Source organism: Phyllobates terribilis, unplaced genomic scaffold, assembly GCF_046119375.1.
Source record: "Phyllobates terribilis strain yellow unplaced genomic scaffold, ASM4611937v1 Scaffold_5__5_contigs__length_657084704, whole genome shotgun sequence".
Lineage (NCBI taxonomy): Eukaryota > Metazoa > Chordata > Amphibia > Anura > Dendrobatidae > Phyllobates > Phyllobates terribilis.
This window is the reverse complement of record NW_027362765.1, coordinates 71775204-71796162: the sequence shown is the minus strand read 5'-3', so window position 1 is coordinate 71796162 and position 20959 is coordinate 71775204. Positions and strand designations below refer to the sequence as shown.

The window sequence follows — 20959 nt, the reverse complement described above, 5'->3', positions numbered from 1 at the left end:
GGCACTGATGTTGGATGCTTGTCTCCTGTTTGTGTCTATGAAGGAGGATTTTATCATATGTCTGAAAGAGTCTATATATGTATCCAAATGAGGGTTGCGCCCAGGTGGAGGTGTCCAATCTGACCTCTTCTTGGTTGTCAAGATCCCTTTTCCTTCAGTTCGGGTCAGTTCTGAATCTTCTGTAGCATTGAAGTATTCCCTCAGGCGAAGTCTCTTGAAATAATTTTTCATATGACTGCAGAGTTCAGTTTTATCTAGGGCCTTAGTAGGACAAAATGAGAGTCCTCTAGAAAGCACGGTCAGCTCTGCTTTGTTGGGTGTATAATCTGAGAGATTGATGACACAGTTAGAGGCGTCTGTGTCTGGAATGGACTGGTTGTCCAAGTTGTCAGGTTTTGGCTTTGTTTTGTATAGGTTTGTATAGCGTCCTAAATTTAGGCGCAATCTGTATAGCTTCTTTTCCTTGTTATGAATCAGAAGGGTCCGTAGTTTGTTGTAGTATTGCTGTAATTTTTGCTATGTGTTTTCTGTAAGTATTTTCCTCAGCATTTCAAATTGCCCTTGGACTTTACTCTTGATGCTGTAGAAGGCATGCAAAATGTGGTTCCTTAGTCTCTCAGAAGTCCTGTGACAAAGGTTGTGTGCATAATGAGCATTGTAGGTATGAAGAATTGGGTTTGTAATCCAGAGTCCTTTCGAAATTAGATTCTCCTTTTTGCATTTAGATAAGAAAAAAATGTCGCTGTCCAATTGTGCACGTTTCTTCAGAAATGGCTTAAGTTCCATGAAGATGTGGTACATTCTGGTATCCTCCATTTTGATACAGGGAAAAAATATATATATTTTTGTACCGTGTTAGCCAGTAGATAGAAAAATATCAGTGGTTGATACCTTTTAATGGCTAACTGAAAAGATGGTAACAGGTTGCAAGCTTTTGAGGCTACTCAGGCCTCTTCATCAGGCTAGTATAATCCAAAATCTGAAGAGTCACATATTTATACACATTAGGACCCAGAAATAATGCAATAGATGAGACAGGTAACGTTAAGCAGCCATAAAGTAGCCATTATTAATTGGCTAATGTAACATACCTGGCGGCGTCCTTGCATAGTGGTCCATCTCCCACTGTGCAGGAGCGCGCACTTGATCTCCTGTCCAGAATGTCTCTCTGGCTTCCCTCCATGCTGTCTTGTTTGTGTCTGTGTCTGTTTCTGCTGCTTAAGGGCGGCGCCCGATCACTTCCTGCCTTTTGTACCTGCTGTGGGTCACACCCCTTGTGCGTCCTCAGCCTATCGCTGTCTGTCTCTTGGTATATAGCTCAGCAGCTCCCTTCTATCCCGGCCTGAGCATATGTGTTTCTTTCAGTGTGTGCTTGCACTCTGAAGGTGCCAGGTCCCGTCTTTGTTTCCCTGTCCGCCTTTCCTGGAGGCTTGTTTCCAGGCCTGTCTGAACTAAGTCCTGTATGTTTCCTGCCTTGCGGTGTCAGCTCCCGTGTCTGAACTGTGTCCTGTATGTCTCCTGCTTTACGGTATTAGTTCCCGTGTCTGAACTAAGTCCTGTATGTCTCCTGCCTGGCGGTGTCAGCTCCCGTGTCTGAACTGTGTCCTGTATGTCTCCTGCTTTACGGTATTAGTTCCCGTGTCTGAACTAAGTCCTGTATGTCTCCTGCCTTGCGGTGTCAGCTCCCGTGTCTGAACTGTGTCCTGTATGTCTCCTGCTTTACGGTATTAGTTCCCGTGTCTGAACTAAGTCCTGTATGTCTCCTGCTTTGCGGTATTAGTTCCCGTGTCTGAACTGAGTCCTTTCTGTGTATCTTGTCTGTCCTGTCTGAACACGCTCCTAGCCTGTTCCTCCCGCCTTCTAGGGGCCGATTACCTAGACCCGCTCCTGTATCTTGTCTGTCCTGTCTGAACACGCTCCTTGCCTGTTCGTCCCGCCTCTCTGGGGGCAGTATTCCCAGACCCGCTCCTGTATCCCGCTGCAGTGTCGGTCTCCTCCGTACACTCAGTTCCAGTCTGAACTCTCTCCTATCCTTTACCTGTTTTTCCTCTATGTCCGTTCCCTTCCTTTTTCTGCAGAGTCTGAACTCGTACCTAACTCCTGCCTGTTGTCTCTGTACTCCTGTTTGTGAGTTTGAGGTCCACTCGCTACTTCACTGCAAGTACCCTGTGGGTGTCTGGCTCTGTCTTTCCCTTCCTGTCTGTTCCGTGTGAACAGAGTCCTGTCCTGCCCTGCTTCTGCCCGCTGCTCCGGCAGTCCTGTCCTGCCCTGCTTCTGCCCGCTGCTCCGGCAGTCCTGTCCTGCCCTGCTTCTGCCCGCTGCTCCGGCAGTCCTGTCCTGCCCTGCTTCTGCCCGCTGCTCCGGCAGTCCTGTCCCGCCCTGCCTGTACCCTTCTGCCTGTATTGTTCCTGAGTCCCGGTGTGTACTGGGTCCTATCCCGCCTGTGTTCCTACCTGCTAGTGCCTCCCTGTCTGCACTCTTGCTGTGCTTGCCTATACCCCCCTGCCTGCTTACCCGCCTGCCTGCATACCAGTCGTGCCTGCCTATACCCACCAGTCAGTGTGCCAGCCTACCAGTCTGTTCCTGTATTCCCCTGTGTGGGTCAACAGCCGTGTCCGGGGTCTGTCCTGGAGTAGCACCTGGTCCCTCTGCTCGGTTCCTCCTTGGTGCACTGGCGTCGTATGCCGTCGTGCGACCCTGGTCGGATCGGGTGAATACCTAGTTACGCCCCTCCAGGCATTCACTCTCCGGCACGGTCCAGTGGAATCACTACCAATCACACGCACACGCCGCTTAGCCCGGGCGTGTGCATAACAGCTAACACGGTACAAAAATATATAAAGACATTTGATAGAATTTCCTGGTCACACTAAAATATTGTCTTTTTGGCATTCCCTGTATTAACATTTTGTGTACCATCTATTCTAGCCCACATCCTCCTCCTTGTGGATTAAGGAAAACAATCACATTTACTCTTTATCAAAGAATAAGACAGAGATTTCCGCTCTCCCCCTTTACTTCAATCTAGCTTTAGACCCGTTCTTTTAAAGGCATATCTATAGAGAACTGTTTTGAAGACTTTAGCTTTTGCGGATCATATCCACCTTTTTGTATCCAATCCTAGAGTAACCATGTCCGACATTATGTCAGCATTTGATAAATTTGGCCCTATATCACGTTTCAAACTTCATTGATCAAAATCTCAAGCCTTTGCAAGTATTAGGCAAATTACAAATGATTGGGTAGGGTAGGGAGGAGGTTTCCACTTAATTGGAAACAGATGCAATTACATACTTGGGAGTCAGGCTGATGGCAAACCCTCATTTATTCTATAAAGAAACATTTTATTTGATTTTCTCTAAGTTTATGCAGGAGATTCATTCTTGGGAACCTTAAATGATCACCCCAATTTGTTTCCCAAAACTAACCTAAGGTGGGTATGGAAAGTATTCAGACCCCTTTAAATTTTTCCCTCGTTGTTTCGTTGCAGCCATTTGGTAAATTCTCAAAAGTTCATTTTTTTTCTCATTAAAGTACACTCTGCACCCCATCTTGACTGAATAAAACAGAAATGTAGAAATTTTTGCAAATGTATTAAAAAAGAAAAACTGAAATATCACATGGTCATAAGTATTCAGACCCTTTGCTCAGTATTGAGTAGAAGCACCCTTTTGAGCTAGTACTGCCATGAGTCTTCTTGGGAATGATGCAACAAGTTTTTCACACGTGGATTTGGAGATCCTCTGCCATTCTTCCTTGCAGATCCTCTCCAGTTCCGTCAAGTTGGATGGTGAACAGCCATTTTCAGGTCTCTCCAGAAATGCTCAATTGGGTTTAGGTCAGGGCTCTGGCTGGGCCAGTCAAGAATGGTCACAGATTTGTTCTGAAGCCACTCCTTTGTTATTTTAGCTGTGTGCTTAGGGTCATTGTCTTGTTGGAAGGTGAACCTTCGGCCAAGTCTGAGGTCCAGAGCACTCTGGAAGAGGTTTTCATCCAGGATATCTCTGTACTTAGAAGCATTCATGTTTCCTTCAATTGCATTCAGTTGTCCTGTCTCTGCAGCTGAAAAACACCCCCATAGCATGATGCTGCCACCACCATGTTTCACTGTTGGGATTCTATTGGGCAGGTGATGACCAGTGCCTGGTTTTATGCACACATACTGCTTAGAATTATCACCAAAAAAGTTCTATCTTCATCTCATCAGACCAGAGAATCTTATTTCTCATAGTCCGGGAGTCCTTCATGTGTTTTTGAACTAACTCTATGCGGGCTTTCATATGTCTTGCACTGAGGAGAGGCTTCTGTCGGACCACTCTGCCATAAAGGCCCAAGTGGTGAAGGGCTGCAGTAATAGTTGACTTTGTGGAAATTTCTCCCATCTCCCTATTGCATCTCTGGAGCTCAACCACAGTGATCTTGGGATTCTTCTTTACCTCTTTCAACAAGGCTCTTCTCCCATGATTGCTCAGTTTGGCTGGATGGCCAGGTCTAGGAAGACTTCTGGTGGTCCCAAACTTCTTCCATTTAAGGATTATGGAGGCCACTGTGCTCTTAAGAGCCTTGAGTAATGCAGAAATTCTTTTGTAACCTTGGCCAGATATGTGCCTTGCCACAATTCTGTCTCTGAGCTCCTTGGGCAGTTCCTTTGAGCTCATGATTCTCATTTGGTCTGATATGCACTGTGAGCTGTGAGGTCTTATATAGACAGGTGTGTGCCTTTCCAAATCAAGTCCTATCAGTTTAATTAAACACAGCTGGACTCCAATGAAGGAGCAGAACCATCTCAAGGAGAATCACAAGGAAATGGACAGCATGTGACTTAAATATGAGTGTCTGAGCAAAGCGTCTGAATACTTATGAACATGTGATATTTCAGTTTTTCTTTTTATTAAATTTGCAAAAATTCCTACATTTCTGTTTTGTTTTCAGTCAAGATGGGGTGCAGAGTGTACTTTAATGAAAAAAAAATGAACTTTTGAGAATTTACCAAATGGCGGCAATGAAACAAAGAGTGAAAAATTTAAAGGGGTCTGAATACTTTCCGTACCCACTGTATATAAATTAATAAAATTTGACAAGCTGAGACTCTATAAATCCTTCATAACGCTTATTTGAAAGGGCAACTAAAGTAGCCATATTTAATTAAAACTATAGCAGTCCAAAATTTTAGCTGGCCGTAATATTGCAGCCATTATGAGAAATGCTATAGATTGGACGGGGCAACAGGTCTTTCACTGCTAACATACAAGTAGATGCTTGATTTTGAAATCTCATTAATCGTCAAGCATTTTTAAATATTAAAATGTCTAGTATCCTGGCATGCATCAAACATAACCCCTTTATCTGGAGCACCATACTAGCTTGGAGGGCCTGTAAGAAAACTTTGTAAACTATGAAACTATCCTGGCACCATTCATAGGAAACCATAGAGTTTCACATGGTCTGACAGTGACTGGGTGTGAAGGTGAGTTTGATATGTTAATTAGACACCTAAACAGAATATCGCATGAGGGGCCTAATAAATAGAGACAACCAGAAGACACACAGCCCCCCTAAAAAATACCTTTTATTAATAATCTCTAAAAAGGACCCGAAAGTCCATAGACAAACAACAATGATACTCTAAATGATAGGACATATAGAATCAGGTGATACACCGACCGGGAGGGAATACAAATTAAAGCTGTCCCTGTTATGTCCCTAAATCCTGTCCCTACCTGACAGCGGAGGTTGGCACCCTAATTTGTACTTTGTGGCGCCCCCGCTCAACGTCGGTATCCCTAATGTCCCTACAAGGACCCTTGTCTTAAATTAAACAAAACCACAATGGTGAGAAAGGGTAGAAAAAGTGAACGTACAAGTACAGAAGCCGATAATGAATCAATGGTTATAAATGGCCAAATTTATTTCAAAGAATAAACAGAATAAACAGCATGTGCAGCAATAAAGGCACCCCTAATTAATACTTGGTTGCACATCCTTTGGCATTGCTGACAGCCTCCAAACGTTTCTTGTAGCCATCTATAAGCTTCTGCCACTTCTCAGCTGGAATTTTCTCCCATTCTCCGTTTGCAGTTTGCTCAAGCTCTTGAATGTTTGCAGGGTTCTTTCTCCCAATGGCAGATTTAAACTCACCCCAAAGATCTTAAATGGGATTGAGATCAGGACTCATTGCTGGCCATTTTAAAACGGTCCATTTTTATTTTTTCAACCATTCCACTGGATGTGTGCTTTGGGTCCATGTCTTGCTGGAAAACACATGATCTTTGACTCAAACCAAGTTTTCTTATACTGGGTAGGATATTTCACTCTAAAATCTCTTGATAATTCTCTAATTTCATGATTCCTGTGATACAGTCAAACCTTCAGTACCAGACACAGCAAAGCAACCTCACAGCATTATGGATTCTACACCATGCTTAAATGTTGGTAAGGTGTTAATTTCCTTATAAGTTTCATTGCGCCCTTTGTAAACAAACTGTTGCTTTGCAATGTCAAAAAGCTCTATTTGTGTTTCATCTGTCCACAGAACATTTTCCCAGAGGGATTGTGGTTTGTCAAGGTACTCTTTGGCAAAGATCAGTTGTTCCTTTTTATGTCTTTTCTTCAGCAATGGTTTCTTCCTTGGCCTTCGCCCATAAAGCACTGCTTGGTTTAGTAAGTGGCATACGGTACTTGTTAAAACCATGACCCAAGACTGTTCCAGGTTGGCCTTCAGGTCTTTGGATGTTTGACGTGGTGTTTTTTCCACCATTCGCACCAACCTTCAAAGACATCTCTTGTCAATTTTCCTCTTTCCCCCATGTCCAGGGAGGTTCTTGATGGTTCAGTGCTTGGAAACTTCTTAATAACATTGCGCACTGTTGAAACTGGGATACCAATGTCTTTGGAGATGGCCTTCTACCCTTTGGAAGTCTTGTGTTTGCTAATAATACCAATTCTGATGTCCTCAGACAGCTTCTTTGTCTTCATCATTGTGACAAAAGAACAGGACTTACCATGTGGCAGGACTGTATAACTTTAGCCTTTGATTGTATTCATTGGATTTTTGCATTCCAGACTTTAAAAAAAATGTAGTTTTGCTAACTTCATTTTGGATGCAATCAAAGTGATATATATGCCACCGCCTTAACAGTTTATACCAACAATACCTTTTATAATTAACAGCCTTCAGCTCAATCTTGAGTCATGGCAACTTGACAGATGAACGATCTGTTGGAATATTGAACTTGCCTAGATAGGTCCACCAGGGTCTTCTCCGCCATTATCTTGATAGTATAAAGCCATCGGGTTGCTGGTCTTCCTCTTTGCTTTGTTCCTTCTATTCTTCGGACCATGATGTCCTTCTCCAGTGATTGCTGTCTTTGTATGATGTGTCCAAATTAGGCAAGTTGTAACTTAGTGATACTTGCTTTGACTTTGAAGGACATGTCTAGGTTGGTTTGTTTCAAAATTGATTTGTTTGTTATTCTTGTTATCCATGGTATTGATAACATCCTTCTCCAGCAACACATTTTGAAGGCTTGGATTCTTCTTCTGTCTTGTTTCTTTATCATCCAAGTTTCATATCCGTATGTTAAAACAGAAAAGACCAAACTACGTACGACTTGTGTCTTCATCGCCAGTGAAATGTTCCTCAATTTGAAGACATTGTACAGTGATTGACTTAATTATTGATATGCCCATAGCTATTCTCCTATTGAATTTCGTTGAACTCCTTTACAACTTAAAATTTGTCGCAGTCTGATATGTGCCCCATCGTACCTGACAGTAGTCAATATCTTTGTCTTCTTTGTATTGAGTAGAAGTCCCACGTTCGGGCTTTCCATCTTGACACTCCATAATAAAAGTCCTTCATTCCATCTACGCTTCTGCTATGAATGTTGTATCATCTGCGTATTTAAGATTGTTGATGATTTGTTCAGCAATTTAGATTCCTTCTTTTCCGGCAAGTCCAGCCTTCCGGAAAATAGTTTCTGCATATAAATTGAAGAGAAATTATGACAGGATGCCTTTTCTGACGCCTCACTGCACTTTGAACCATGCTGTGCCGCCTTGTTCCGTTTGGGCTGTTGCTTCTTGTTCGATGCAAAGGTTCCTCCTAATGAGCCTGGAAAGATGGTTCAGCACACCCATATCCTTCAAAGTTTCTGGTGAACAACACAGTCAAAGGCTTTGCTGTATTTGATGAAGCAGAAATAGATCTCCTTGTTGTATTCTTTAACCTTTTCCATTATCCATCTAATGTTAGCGATCACACCTCTTGTTCCTCTGCCTTTTCTGAATCCTGCTTGTTCCTCTGGCAGCATTTTATCAAAGTAAGGCAGTAACTGTCTTTGTAGGACATTCAGTAGTGTTTTGCTGGCATGAGGTATGAGAGCAAATAATTTCAACAGTGGGTAGCACCTCCTTTCTTCGGAATAGGAATAAACATGGATCATGTCTAGTCTTTGGGTCAGGTGTGTGATGACATCAACTGCTGCTTCAGAAAACTTTATTAGCTCTATAGGAATATTGTCACATCCAGGCGCTTTGTTTTTTGATAGAAGCTCTATCACAGCAACGACAGTCTTTCAATATGTTCAGTTCGCTATAATTTCCAGTGTTTGTTTCTTCCCATATCACCGAGTTGCTCTTGTAGAGGTGCTCCATGTATTTTTTCCATCTTTCCTTGATCTGTTCAGGCTTTGTTAGTTTGTTCCTGTTGGGGTCTTTCAACATTCCCACTCTTGGTTGAAACTTTCGTCATATCTCTTTGATCCTTTGGTATGCCTTCCACGTTTTGCCCTTCAGATGTTTGCTTTCTATCTCTGTACATATCTTTTGGCAATAAAGTTTTTTGTCTGCTCGATTGGTTCTCTTTAGTCTTTTACTGATGTGGTCTTCATCCTGCTTGTTACCTTTTGCCATTTGTCTTTCTTTGATGATCTTTAGGGTTTCTTCTGTTAACCATGGCTGCAGGGGCCATGGTTAGCAGAAGAAATGTCTGCCTTTTATTTATTTTCTTTCTGGCTTCTTCAGTAATATTAGTCTTTACTTATTACAGAGTGTCACAATGGAAATCTCAAACATGGGACTCCTACTTATTACAAGGAAGACAAAGATATTGACTACTGCCAGGTACGACATTTGAGATGGACAACGACAAACTGGAATTTGTAAAGGACTTCAACGGAAGTCAATAGGAGAATATGTATGAGCAAATCAACAACAAAGTCACTGGACCAGGTCTTCAAATTGAGGAACATTTCACTGGTGACGAAGACATGGCTCATACATAGTTTGCTACATAGTAGTAACATATGGATGCGAAACCTGGACGATAAAGAAACAAGACAGATGAAGAATCAACGCCTTCAAAATGTGGAGCTGGAGAAGGATATTATTAATACCATGGATGACAAGAAGAACAAACAAATCAATTTTGGAAGAAATCAAGCCAGACATGTCACTCGAAGCAAGGATCACAAGTTAAGACTTGTCTACTTTGGACACATCATACGAAGAAAGAAATCACTGGAGAAGGACATCATGGTCGGAAGAAGAGAAGGAACAAAGCGAAGAGGAAGACCAGCAACCCGATGGCTTGATACAATAAAGATAAAAGCGAAGAAGACCCTGGTGGACCTATCTAGGCGTGCACAAGATTGCTCTTCCTACAGAGCGTTCATCCATCAAGTCGCCATGACTGCAGACACTGAGGCCCCTGATCGAGTCAGTTGTGCATTTGGACAGATTTGTATTTGGCTGCAATTTGCATGTGCACTGCTGGTTCTCAGAGTGATTTTTACATCCTCCTAGGACTCCTTTCATTGACGAGTTGTTTATGTCAAAAAGATCCCATTTCATTGGATGTTTATTTTTGAGCCTAACATCCTCCATACACTCGCCACACTGTTACGGTTTTCAAAATACTGCTGCAGGCTAGTCTAGTAATAATGACCAAACAGCATCTCTTTTAAACTTGATTTTTAAATTCTAAAATTTATAAGGATCCTGAATAGGATCTGTACATAACATATACCCTATGGGAATAAACAAGCTACAAATAGGAGGAAACCACTGTGGCTAAATAGAGCTGTAAGGGGAGCAATAAATGCCAAAAAGAAAGCGTTTAGAGAACTAAAGCAAGAGAGGAGTGGCGAGGCATTAAAGGGGTTGTCCACTACTTTATATGATCCCCTAATGTATTCCCCCAGTGCCCATAAGTGTTTCTCTAAATACCTTGTGGTGCCTTTTTTGCCTCTGAGCGGCGCTATCACTGGCCGCTCACAGGCCTCACGTGACCCCCGGCTGCAGCCGGCTCTGACATCCGCTGATGCAACGTCAAGTTCCGGCTGCAGCAGGGGGTACTCACTTCTGCGTTCCACGGTGGATGCTGGGCTGTGGGCGGGGTTAACTAGCACGTCACACCCGGCATCCATCAAGCGCTCTCCCTCTCCTCATTCACTGGGAAAGCGCGCAGTAGATGCTGGGTGTGACGCATGGGGTAACCCCGCCCACAACCCAGCATCCACCGTGGGGAGCACGTCACTGATGTCACGCCTCACTTGACGTGACATCAGGGACGGGTCACGTGATGCCTCTGAGCAGCCAGCGATAGCGCCGCTCAGAGGCAGAAAAGGCATCGCTAGGTATTTACAAAAACACTTCTGGCCCCTGGAAGATACATTGGGGGTTCATATAAAGTAGTGGACAATTCTTTAAATAATTATAGAAAAAAAATTGTGTAAACATCAAATCAAGGCAGCAAAGAATGAGACTGAGAGACTCATTGCCAAAGAAAGTAAAAATAATCCAAAAATATTCTTCAACTATGTAAATAGTAAGAAACTGAAAAATGATAGTATTGGTCCCCTCAAAAATAGTCTGGGTGAAATAGTGGAAGAGGTGAGGGAAAGACCAATCTGCTAAACTCCTTTTTCTCTTCAGTATTTATACAAGAAAATCCCATGAGAGACAACATGATCAGGGATACCAGAAATCTCCATTAAATGTCACCTGCTTAACTCAGCAGGAAGTACGGCGCCACCTCAAAATCACTAAAGTAGACAAACCCATGATCTTCTGCGCAGGGGAGTCACTACAACTTCCTCCCATAGAAGACAGGAAGAGGTATGGATTGTGAAGGGAGTCCAGGGTGCAGGTGCTAGATTCCAGTGCCACAACTGCAAGTCACACAATACTGTGACATGCAGGGGAGTGGGTGGCATTATAATGAAGAGAGGAGGTGTGGATTCCTTCCAGGCCCCCTACGCCCCAGGGCCTGGAAGGAATCATTAGCATAAAGATATAAAATACGATTTCATAACAACAAGACCATTAATATGAGGCATACATGTAGGACTAGTTTAACATTTCTATCACCTGTATGCCCATATTAATAGGTTATATACGTCCCAGGGGGTGACAGATTCCCTTTAAAAGAGGCTCATATTGAGAACATAGTTTTGTCTCTATACAAGTCACTAGTGCGGCCACACTTAGAATACTGTGTACAATTTTGGTCAGAAGGATATAGCTAAAGTACAGCAGGTGCAAAGCAGAGCAACAAAGGTTATTAAGGGAATGGGTGGACTGCAATACCATGACAGGTTATTAAACTTGCCGTTATTCAGTTTGGAAAAACAAAAGCTTAGGAGCGATCTTATTACAATGTACAAATATATGAAAGGACAGTACAGAGATCTTTCTGATGATCTTTTTACACTTAGGCCTGCGACAGGGACAGAGTGGCATCCTCTATGTCTAGAGGAAAAGGTTTAATCATAATCACAGATGCAGATTCTTTACAGTAAGAGCAGTGAGACTATGGAACTCTCTGCCGCATGATGTTCTAATGGTTGATTCACTACTAAATTCATGAAGGGTCTGGACGCCTTTCTTGATAAATATAATATTTCAGGTTATGGGCACCAGATTCTGTGATGGGGCATTCATCCAGGGAACTAGCCAGATTTCCGTATGTAATCGGGATGGAATTTTTCCCTTAATATGGAGCCATTAATGTCTGCCCCATGAAGTTTTTGCCTTTTCTGGATCAAAATGTTAGGCTATAGGTTAGACTCGATGGACTTAAGAAATACTTCAACCAAGAAACTAAAATGTGGATTCACATTAAAACTTATGCACAGAAAACTGATCACTTAATTTTATGCTGAACTCCGGGGTCAGTGGTCTAATTTCTATACAGATGTATTATACACTAAATGGCCAATTTATTATAGACTAGGGGATAAAATTGAACACTGAAGACCTTCACAGCCTTCTGCACATCATAGGTTTCATGACAACTACCTGATGATCTTGAGGAACATTGGGATCTTCTTCTGTGCAGTCCTGTGGAAGAAGAGGACGGGGACATCTCTCTGGTGTTGTCCTCGTACAGGATAGAACTGGAAGAAACACATACAGGGACTGAATTCATGCATTACATACAGATAATTATAGGCCATGTGTATTTAGTCCTGTCCATTACCTGGTGATGTGAGGGGCTGGGGATCCTCAATCATGACGTTCTTGTACAGATCTTTGTGTCCTTCTAAATACTCCCACTCCTCCATGGAGAAATAGATGGTGAAATCCTGACACCTTATAGGAACCTGACACATACAATGATACCGTCATCCCCCAATCCCTTCATAGTGTTACTGTATAATGTCCCAGCATTCCCAGCAGTGTCACCTCTCCAGTCAGCAGCTCAATCATCTTGTAGGTGAGTTCTAGGATCTTCTGGTCATTGATGTCCTCATGTATCAGGGGGTGAGGTGGAGGCCCCGTGATTGGGCTCAGGGGTCTTCCCCATCCCTCAGACACAGGGTCCTGACAGCGCTCACTAGAGGTCTTCTTCACTACTGTGTAATCCTGGTTATGGAGAGACACATTAATAAATCTCACTACAGACATTTCCAGAGTCCTCACCTCTCCAGTTCTGTCCATCTGTTATTCCCATAGATAAGAATGATGTAATGTGACGTCATCAGAATCTCTCACCTCTCCAGTAAGCCGGAAGAGGATCTCTAGGGTGAGGTGTAATATCCTCTCCGCCATCTTGTCCCTGTCCCTATCCATCCTTGATGGGTCAATCAGGAAAATTCTCTTATATAGAAGATCTCCACTGAGAGGATCCGATATTGTAGGGACCTGAATGGGGAGAAGATGACGATGTAACATCATAAAGATCCCATGTAAGAAATCTCCGGAACTGTTACCGGCTTCACATGATCACTACATCCAGTCATGGCCCCGTCCTGCCCCCGGTATAACACACAATCACATTATAGTCACATACAGGGATTTATCACAGGCTCAGCACTGAGGGGGTTAATAGTAATGGGGAATCTCCACATACCTCCACCTGCAGAGCCGCACACTGGATATATGGCTGTTCTGTGCGCACAGGACCTGTGATGAGGTCACAGGAGGGGAGGAGTCAGGGGTCACATGATCAGGGGCCTCAGTGGATGCAGGACTCTGCTGTGCTGGTTGTCATGGTGCTGGATGAGGAGAAGTTTATGTGTGGGGTCAGGAGGGGTTTACAGGGTGGATGGAGCAGAGGCGTGTGTGTATGGTGTGTATGTAGCAGAGGCGTGTATGTACAATATGTACGGATCGGAGCCGCATGTGTATGATGTAAAATCATAAAAAATTCCATGTAAGAAACCTCTGGAGCCTGTTCTACCAAAAATTCAGAACAGAAGACATAAAGGTATAAAGTGCAGGGAACATCTCCAGAGATCGGGACGGCAGAATAGGGGATGTCAGTAGCCATACCTTTCAACTTTTGAAGAACAGAACGCCCCTGGCCACACCCCAATCCATGCCCATTTACCAGTTCTTTCTCCCCCGGTAGAAGATGTCAGAGGGGCGCTGGTAATGAAGGGCATTCAGCAGATGCCTGAAACTGCAGGGTGTAGACCCATATCCAGGACTCTCCGCTGTATCCGGGACAGTTAGAAATAGAGATGAACGGATGGATTCCCTGGTCTCTGGTCCAGCATCCAGGTCAGTGCTACCTGGTGATTGGACGGGAGGCAGTGAATATAGAGCTAGGCCCTAAATAGGAGAGGGACAGGGTGAGCACTAGTCAGGTCCCACTACAAACTAAAGACAACAAGGTAAACAAAGGGGATACACTTACAGTGCCGGCAAAAAAAATCTTTAAAAATTCAACGAAACCACAAAATCTTAACGTTCAAGTGTTTTATTGCGGATATTTTGTTACAATTAGTATTTTAATTAATTAGTATTGATATTTACATTTTACTAAGCCAGTTTTGCTATTATATAGTTTTTGATTATCTCCTTCATTGTGTGCACTTTTAAGAAGTGAAATCATGATGCGGATTTTACACGTAAAGTTTTTTTTTACTGCACAAATGTAAAGATTTTTTTTGCCGGCACTGTAGTTTGAGCAGACAAAAGAGAGATAATGCCAACTGTCCTCCAAGGGCACCAAAGACGAGGCTAACCGACTGCCAGCACTCCAAGTCTGCACAGAGGTACACAGAACTATCACTGGAGAAACTGAGAGGTTTTAACTACCAAGTAAGGGTGTGTTAATCAGCAGCAGAAGGTGGAAGTCGCTGCTGGGTCCTAAAGGAAGAAGGATAACACTATACTACAGAGATGAGAGGATCAAAAAGGCGTCTGCAATGCCAAGCGCAGTGACCTTCTACAGCTAGATCCAGAGCGACTGTCTGCAACACCTGACACACCCGTGACAGTGCCCCCCCTTCTACGAGTGACCTCCGGACAATCAGAGCCAGGATTCTCAGGACAAGAGGTGTGGAACAAACGAACCAGCCTAGGAGTATTCACCTCTGATGCTGAAACCCACATCCTTTCGTCTGGATTATAACCTTTTCAGTGCAAGTTCTTTAGGGAACAGCGCTAGAGATGAAAATCTACAATCCTCAAAATTTGAAATTCCAAATTACCGTCAACCATGATCGGGGGCGGCAGCAGGGGAGAGGACTTAAGAGGTTCTACATATTTCTTGAGCAGAGACCTGTGAAACACATTGGCCTGAGATAGCTCAAGATGAAACGCTATTGAGGTCCCAGCTTCCAGGAAGGAATCTTCAACTTGATATTCCTGGTGACAACCACACAATGTCATTCACACTTAGGTCCGGACCTGGCGAGCTTTTCCTGTCAGCCATACGTTTGTACCTGTCTCCCATGATCTTCAAATTACTCAGAACCCCCCACCACACAGAGGAGAGTGACAAAGCAAAACGTTCCTCCTCAGGAACTCCCGAAGCCCCTCCCCCACTAAAAGTACTAAACTGTGGATGGAAACCGTATGCGGGTATGCGATACTTTAGAATGCGCGCAAATAATACAAGCAGACACATGTTCAACCATATCCCTATGCAACTCTGGCCACCAAAAACAACGAGAATGGAGTTTGCCTTACCACCTGCATGACCAGCAAGCACAGAGTTGTGATGTTTCCTAATTACTTTACTGCAAAATCGGGCCAGGGTTCTCATGATCACCTCCACCAAGGAAGCTTCAGGACAAAGTATCAGCCTTGACGTTTTTGACTCCTGGATGGAAAGTGACAACAAAATTAAACCTAGTAAAAAACAGGGACCATCTGGCTTGCCTAGGGTTGAAATGTTTAGCTGATTGACGATATGACAGATTCTTATGGTCTGTGATAACAGTAATATGATGAACAGCCCCCTCCAACCAATGTCGCCATTCTTTGAACGCCAATTTAATCGCTAAAAGCTCCCTATTACCCACATTATAATTTCTCTCAGCTGAAGATAATTTCTTGGAAAAGAAAGCGCATGGACGCCATTTACCAGGGGACGGACCCTGAGACAACACAGCCCCAACCCCCACCTCCGACGCATCAACTTCAACGATAAAAGATTGAGAAACATCGGGATGACTGAGTATAGGTGCTGTGGTAAAACAACTCTTTAGGGAGGAAAAAGGCTGCAGGGCAACATTCCACCATATAGAAAAATCAGACCCCTTCCTTGTCATGTCACTGAGGGGTTTCACAATTACCGAATAATTTTGGATAAATTTCCGGTAAGAATTAGTAAAGCCCAGAAAACTATGTAAAACCTTCAGGTTCTTGGGATGGTCCCAATCAAGGAGAGCACGGATCTTCCCCGGATCCATCCGAAAACCCGAAGATGACAACAGATACCCCAAAAGCTGCACCTCCTGGACTGCGAAAACACATTTTTTTTAGTTTGGCATATAGTTTGTTATTCTTTAATATCTGAAGCACCTGTTTAACATGCCCCCGAAGTGTCTCAAAATCAGGTGAGTAAACCAAAATATCATCCAGATAGACCGCCACATACCTGCCCAACAAATGAAGGAAAATATCATTTATGAAATGCTGTAACACTGCATGTGCATTAGTCAGACTGAAAGGCATAACCAGACTCTCGAAATGCCCCTCAGGGGTATTGAACGCGGTTTTCCATTCATCCGCTTCTTTGAAACTAACCAGATTGTAGACTCCCCTTAAATCCAACTTGGAGAATACTTTAGCTCCCACAAACTGGCTGAACAAATTTGGAATCAGAGGAAGAGGGTATGGATCTCGGATGGTAATTTGATTCAGTTCCCGGAAATCTAAACAGGGATGGAGATCTTTCTTTTTCACGAAGAAGAACCCTGTTGCCATGGGCGAAGATGAGGGTCTCATAAGTCCCGTCTCTAGACTTTCTGCAATTAAATCCTTCATGGCTTGTCTTTCAGGGCCAGAAAGATTATACAGTCTAGACTTTGGTAGTTTAGCTCCGGGGGTCAGGTTAATAGGACAGTCATATGCACGATGAGGAGGCAAATCCCGACACCCCTTCTCAGGAAAAACGTCCTCAAAACCGCAGGTAAGGTCTTTGTAGAGACTGCAGAAAGGGAAATGTTTAAACAGTTCTCATGGCAGTAATCTCCCCATTCAATAATTTCTCTGGATTGCCAATCCACAATCGGATTATGTTTCATAAACCAGGGTAGACCAAGTACAATTGGAGTGGGTAGGCTGTCCAGGACATAACAAGGAAATATCTCACGATGAACAGACTCCATCCTCAGTCTTACATTATGTACAACCTGAGTCAGAGCTTTCTGTGCAAGTGGCGCTGAGTTGATGGCAAAAATAGGAATGGGCTTAGCTAAAGTACAGCAAGAAAGCCCATGAGTTCTCACAAACTCAGCAGTAACCATGCTGACTCCAGCTCCACTATCTACAAATATAGAAATGTTCTCAGTCCTGCTCTCCAGCACCACCTCTGCTGTCAAGACAAACAGAGAACTGCAGGTTTACGACAAACACACCCCCTGATTATCCAACTCCAGACTACCAAGGGTTAATCGAGTTTCATTTTGCTTAGGAAAGGAGGGACAGGCCCCAATAAAATGTTTCTTTTCTCTACAAAAAAACACATGCCCTTCTTTTTGCGGATCTCAGGGGAAACATACGATGCAGAGGCACCCCCTAATTGCATGGGTTCTTCCACCTCCACATTTCACCCTCAGACCTCCCCCTGGCTAAGGGGCATTACCCCAAAAAGAGGGCTCCGAAGAAGGTGGTCTCACAGACCTATCCCACAGGCGTCTATCAACATGTATAGCCAATGACATGGCAACCTCCAAGGACTCCGGGGTTTCATACACCGCCAAGGCATCTTTCAACCTTTCAGTAAGGCCCTGACAAAATCAGTCAGGCCCCACTACAAACTAAAGACAACAAGGGAAACAAACAAAGGGAATACACTTAGCTTGAGCAGACACCAGAGAGATAATGCGGTTCTCCAAGGTCACCAAAGACAAGACTAGCCGACTGCCAGTACTCCAAGTCTGCATTACTCTACATGAAACCTCATTTGCCAAGTGTTTGCCCATTCAGTCATCTTATCCAGATTGTTTTGCAATATTGTAAAGTCAAGATCAGATTTTAATATCCTACATAGTTTGGTGTCATAAGCGCAGACTGACACTTTACTGTCAATCCCATCCATAAGATCATTAATAAAGAGGTTAAAAAGAATCGGTCCTAGCACAGATCCCTGCAGTCTCCACTGCTGACTATATCCCATTTAGAGAAAGTTCCATCTATGACGACTCTTTACTTCCTGTCATTCCTTACCCATCTGCATATAGTTCCCCCAAATCCTTCCTTCTGTAGCTTCAGTATAAGGCTGCTATGAGGTACAGTATGAAATGTCTTTGCAAAGTCCAGATAAATCACATTAGCCACATTACTTACATCCAGATTTGCACTTACCTCCTCATAGAAACCCAACGTGTTGGTTAGACATGACTTATCTTTCATGAATCCATGCTGGTTGTCTTTTATTATATTATTCTCTGCAATATAACTCTGCAGGTCATCTCTTATGATGCCCTCAAAAACTTTGCAGACTACTGATGTCAGACTTACCAGATGGTAGTTACCTGGATCCACCTTCTTACCTTTCTAAAATATCGGTACCACATGAGCCATCCTCCAATCCTGTGGCACTGCCGCTGTTACCAGAGAGTCTAAGAATATGAGATACAGCGGTCTGTCCATTACTGAGCTCTGCTTTAGATGTATCGTACACATGTGGCTCTGCTCTGTACATTTTACTCACATGACTGCATTCTGGACATGTAGTACACATACGAATCCACTCTGCACACATCATAAAGGGAGAAGATTTGGGATTTGAGGGAAACACTGGGTGGCAGGGGATCTTGGTGAGAATAAAAGAGACAGTGGTTTTAGGGGATCTTGTTGGGGAATAGAGAGAGACACTGGTTGGCAAGGGATCTTGTTGGGGATTAGAGGGACACACTGGGTGTCAGGGGATATTGGTGGGGATTAGAAGGAGACACTGGTTGGCAGGGGATCTTGATGGGGATTAGAGGGAGACAATGGGTGACAGGAGCTATTAATGGAGATTAGAAGGGAACTCTTCCTGGCACAGGCTTTTGAGTGGAGGAGGGGCCACTGAAAAACTGATGTAATTGATATAACTACCTGTACAGAAAACAGGGAGGCAGTATCTGCATGTGCTCCATGAGGTCTATGTCAATTTACTTGGTAAAGCAACTGACCTTTGCAATCAGCTCAGTCATGCAGAGGAATCCATTTATATTGTCAACTGGGCTGTAAGGACTCCTTATGCTTCCCCTCTTCCTTCGGCAATGCAGACTAATTTTACTATTGGCCAGAGGGTCTGTGTTACAACACCAGAGGGAGGTAGCATTGCGATGCTGCCATTTATTGGACACAATGATGGGGAGGGACAAGGATAAGATGGCGGAGAGGATATTACACCTCACCCTAGAGATCCTCTTCCGGCTTACTGGAGAGGTGAGAGATTCTGATGACGTCACATTACATCATTCTTATCTATGGGAATAACAGATGGACAGAACTGGAGAGGTGAGGACTCTGGAAATGTCTGTAGTGAGATTTATTAATGTGTTTCTCCATAACCAGGATTACACAGTAGTGAAGAAGACCTCTAGTGAGCGCTGTCAGGACCCTGTGTCTAAGGAGATGACCAGCTGCCATGTTGCCACTGAAGACCTCAATGCTGCTGTGGTATAGAATGTGAATAATGTTTTGTTCCTGTTATGTTTCTTTGTGGGCTGCAGTATTAAAAAACGGCCACAAGATGTCACTGTCTAGAATGTAGGTGAAAGTTGAAGTTTGCCAGTAACATTGCAGGCATTTAGACAGTGTGAAAGTTAAAGGGGTTGTCCACTACTTTTATATTGATGCCCTATCCGTTGGATAGAGCATCAATGTATGATCGGCCGGGGTCCAGCACGTGGCACCACCGCCGATCAGCTGTTATTGGCCGCCGGCCGAAAGTCCTTACCTGCGGGTCTCGGCTGTCAAGTTTGCAAATCTCTGGGTAGTTTTCAGAAGCTGGAAGAAGTGAGTTCAGTCAGTGTTGTGCAGTACAGTGACAAGCCACCAGTAGCAGGCTCTCGTTAGGGTCTGCAAGGGACGTGAGCCTTGAATCCCAGGCAGTGGATCGCCAGAGAACCCGTCCGTACGATTCCCCTTAGCCAGCCTGGGAACCTCGAGCTAGACGTCGGGGCCTCGGGGCACATTCTGTCTACAAGGCTGCAGAAGAAGATATAGGACTCATACGCTCAGAAGGCGGAAATGGGATCCAGATATACTGTCAATGGTGTGGAAGTATCCCTAAGGCAAAGGAAAAGTGCAGAAGGGATGCTTCACCTTGATCGGGAACCAGGGCTGAAGGTGTATCCGGTACCTATGGGGAAGATGACAACCCATTGGGCCTTATCCTTTATACCTGCCTGTAAATACAGTATATACTGCCAGTTAAAGTTTTGGATGTTTTTATGAACTCTGTGTCCTATGAATTGATTGCTGCCCTGGTTCCAGAAGAAGGATTCCTAGAGTCAGAAGAGGCCTGCTGACCAGAAGTGGGAGACACCATATACACAGCAGCACACCAAGACATGGGACACACTTTGTCTATAGGATACCCAAGCGAATGGAAGCAACAGCTCGCCAACGACTACCTCACTTGGGAACCTTACATCTGAGGGATGGGGAAGACCCCTGAGTCCAATCACGGGGCCTCCACCTCACCCCCTAATACATGAGGACGTCAATGACCAGAAGATCCTAGAACTCACCTACAAAATGATTGAGCTGCTGACTGGAGAGGTGACACTACTGGAAACACTGTATGCTAACACAATGAAGGGATCGGGGGGATGACAGTATCATTGTATGTGTCAGGTTCCTATAAGGTGTCAGGATGTCACCATCTATTTCTCCATGGAGGAGTGGGAGTATTTAGAAGGACACAAAGGTCTGTACAACGACGTCATGGTGGAGGTTCCCCAACCCCTCACATCACTAGGCCTGTATCTGAAGGTAAAGAATGAATTCAGTCCCTGTATGTGTTTCCTCCAATTCTATCCAGTAAGAGGACAACACC

The 20959-nt window shown here is 44.0% G+C and overlaps 1 protein-coding gene across 1 annotated transcript in view; it reads right to left on the bottom strand.

Moving 5' to 3' along the window:
• The window catches only part of LOC141271464 (uncharacterized), a 163857-nt gene that overhangs the window by 8196 nt on the left and 134702 nt on the right, over window positions 1-20959 (bottom strand). The window contains exons 24-27 of the mRNA XM_073681535.1: window positions 12997-13131; window positions 12688-12867; window positions 12482-12605; window positions 12301-12398 (exon numbers count right to left, since the gene is read on the bottom strand). Of these exons, the coding sequence (XP_073537636.1) occupies window positions 12301-12398; window positions 12482-12605; window positions 12688-12867; window positions 12997-13131 (537 nt within the window). The remainder of the gene's footprint in view (window positions 1-12300; window positions 12399-12481; window positions 12606-12687; window positions 12868-12996; window positions 13132-20959) is intronic.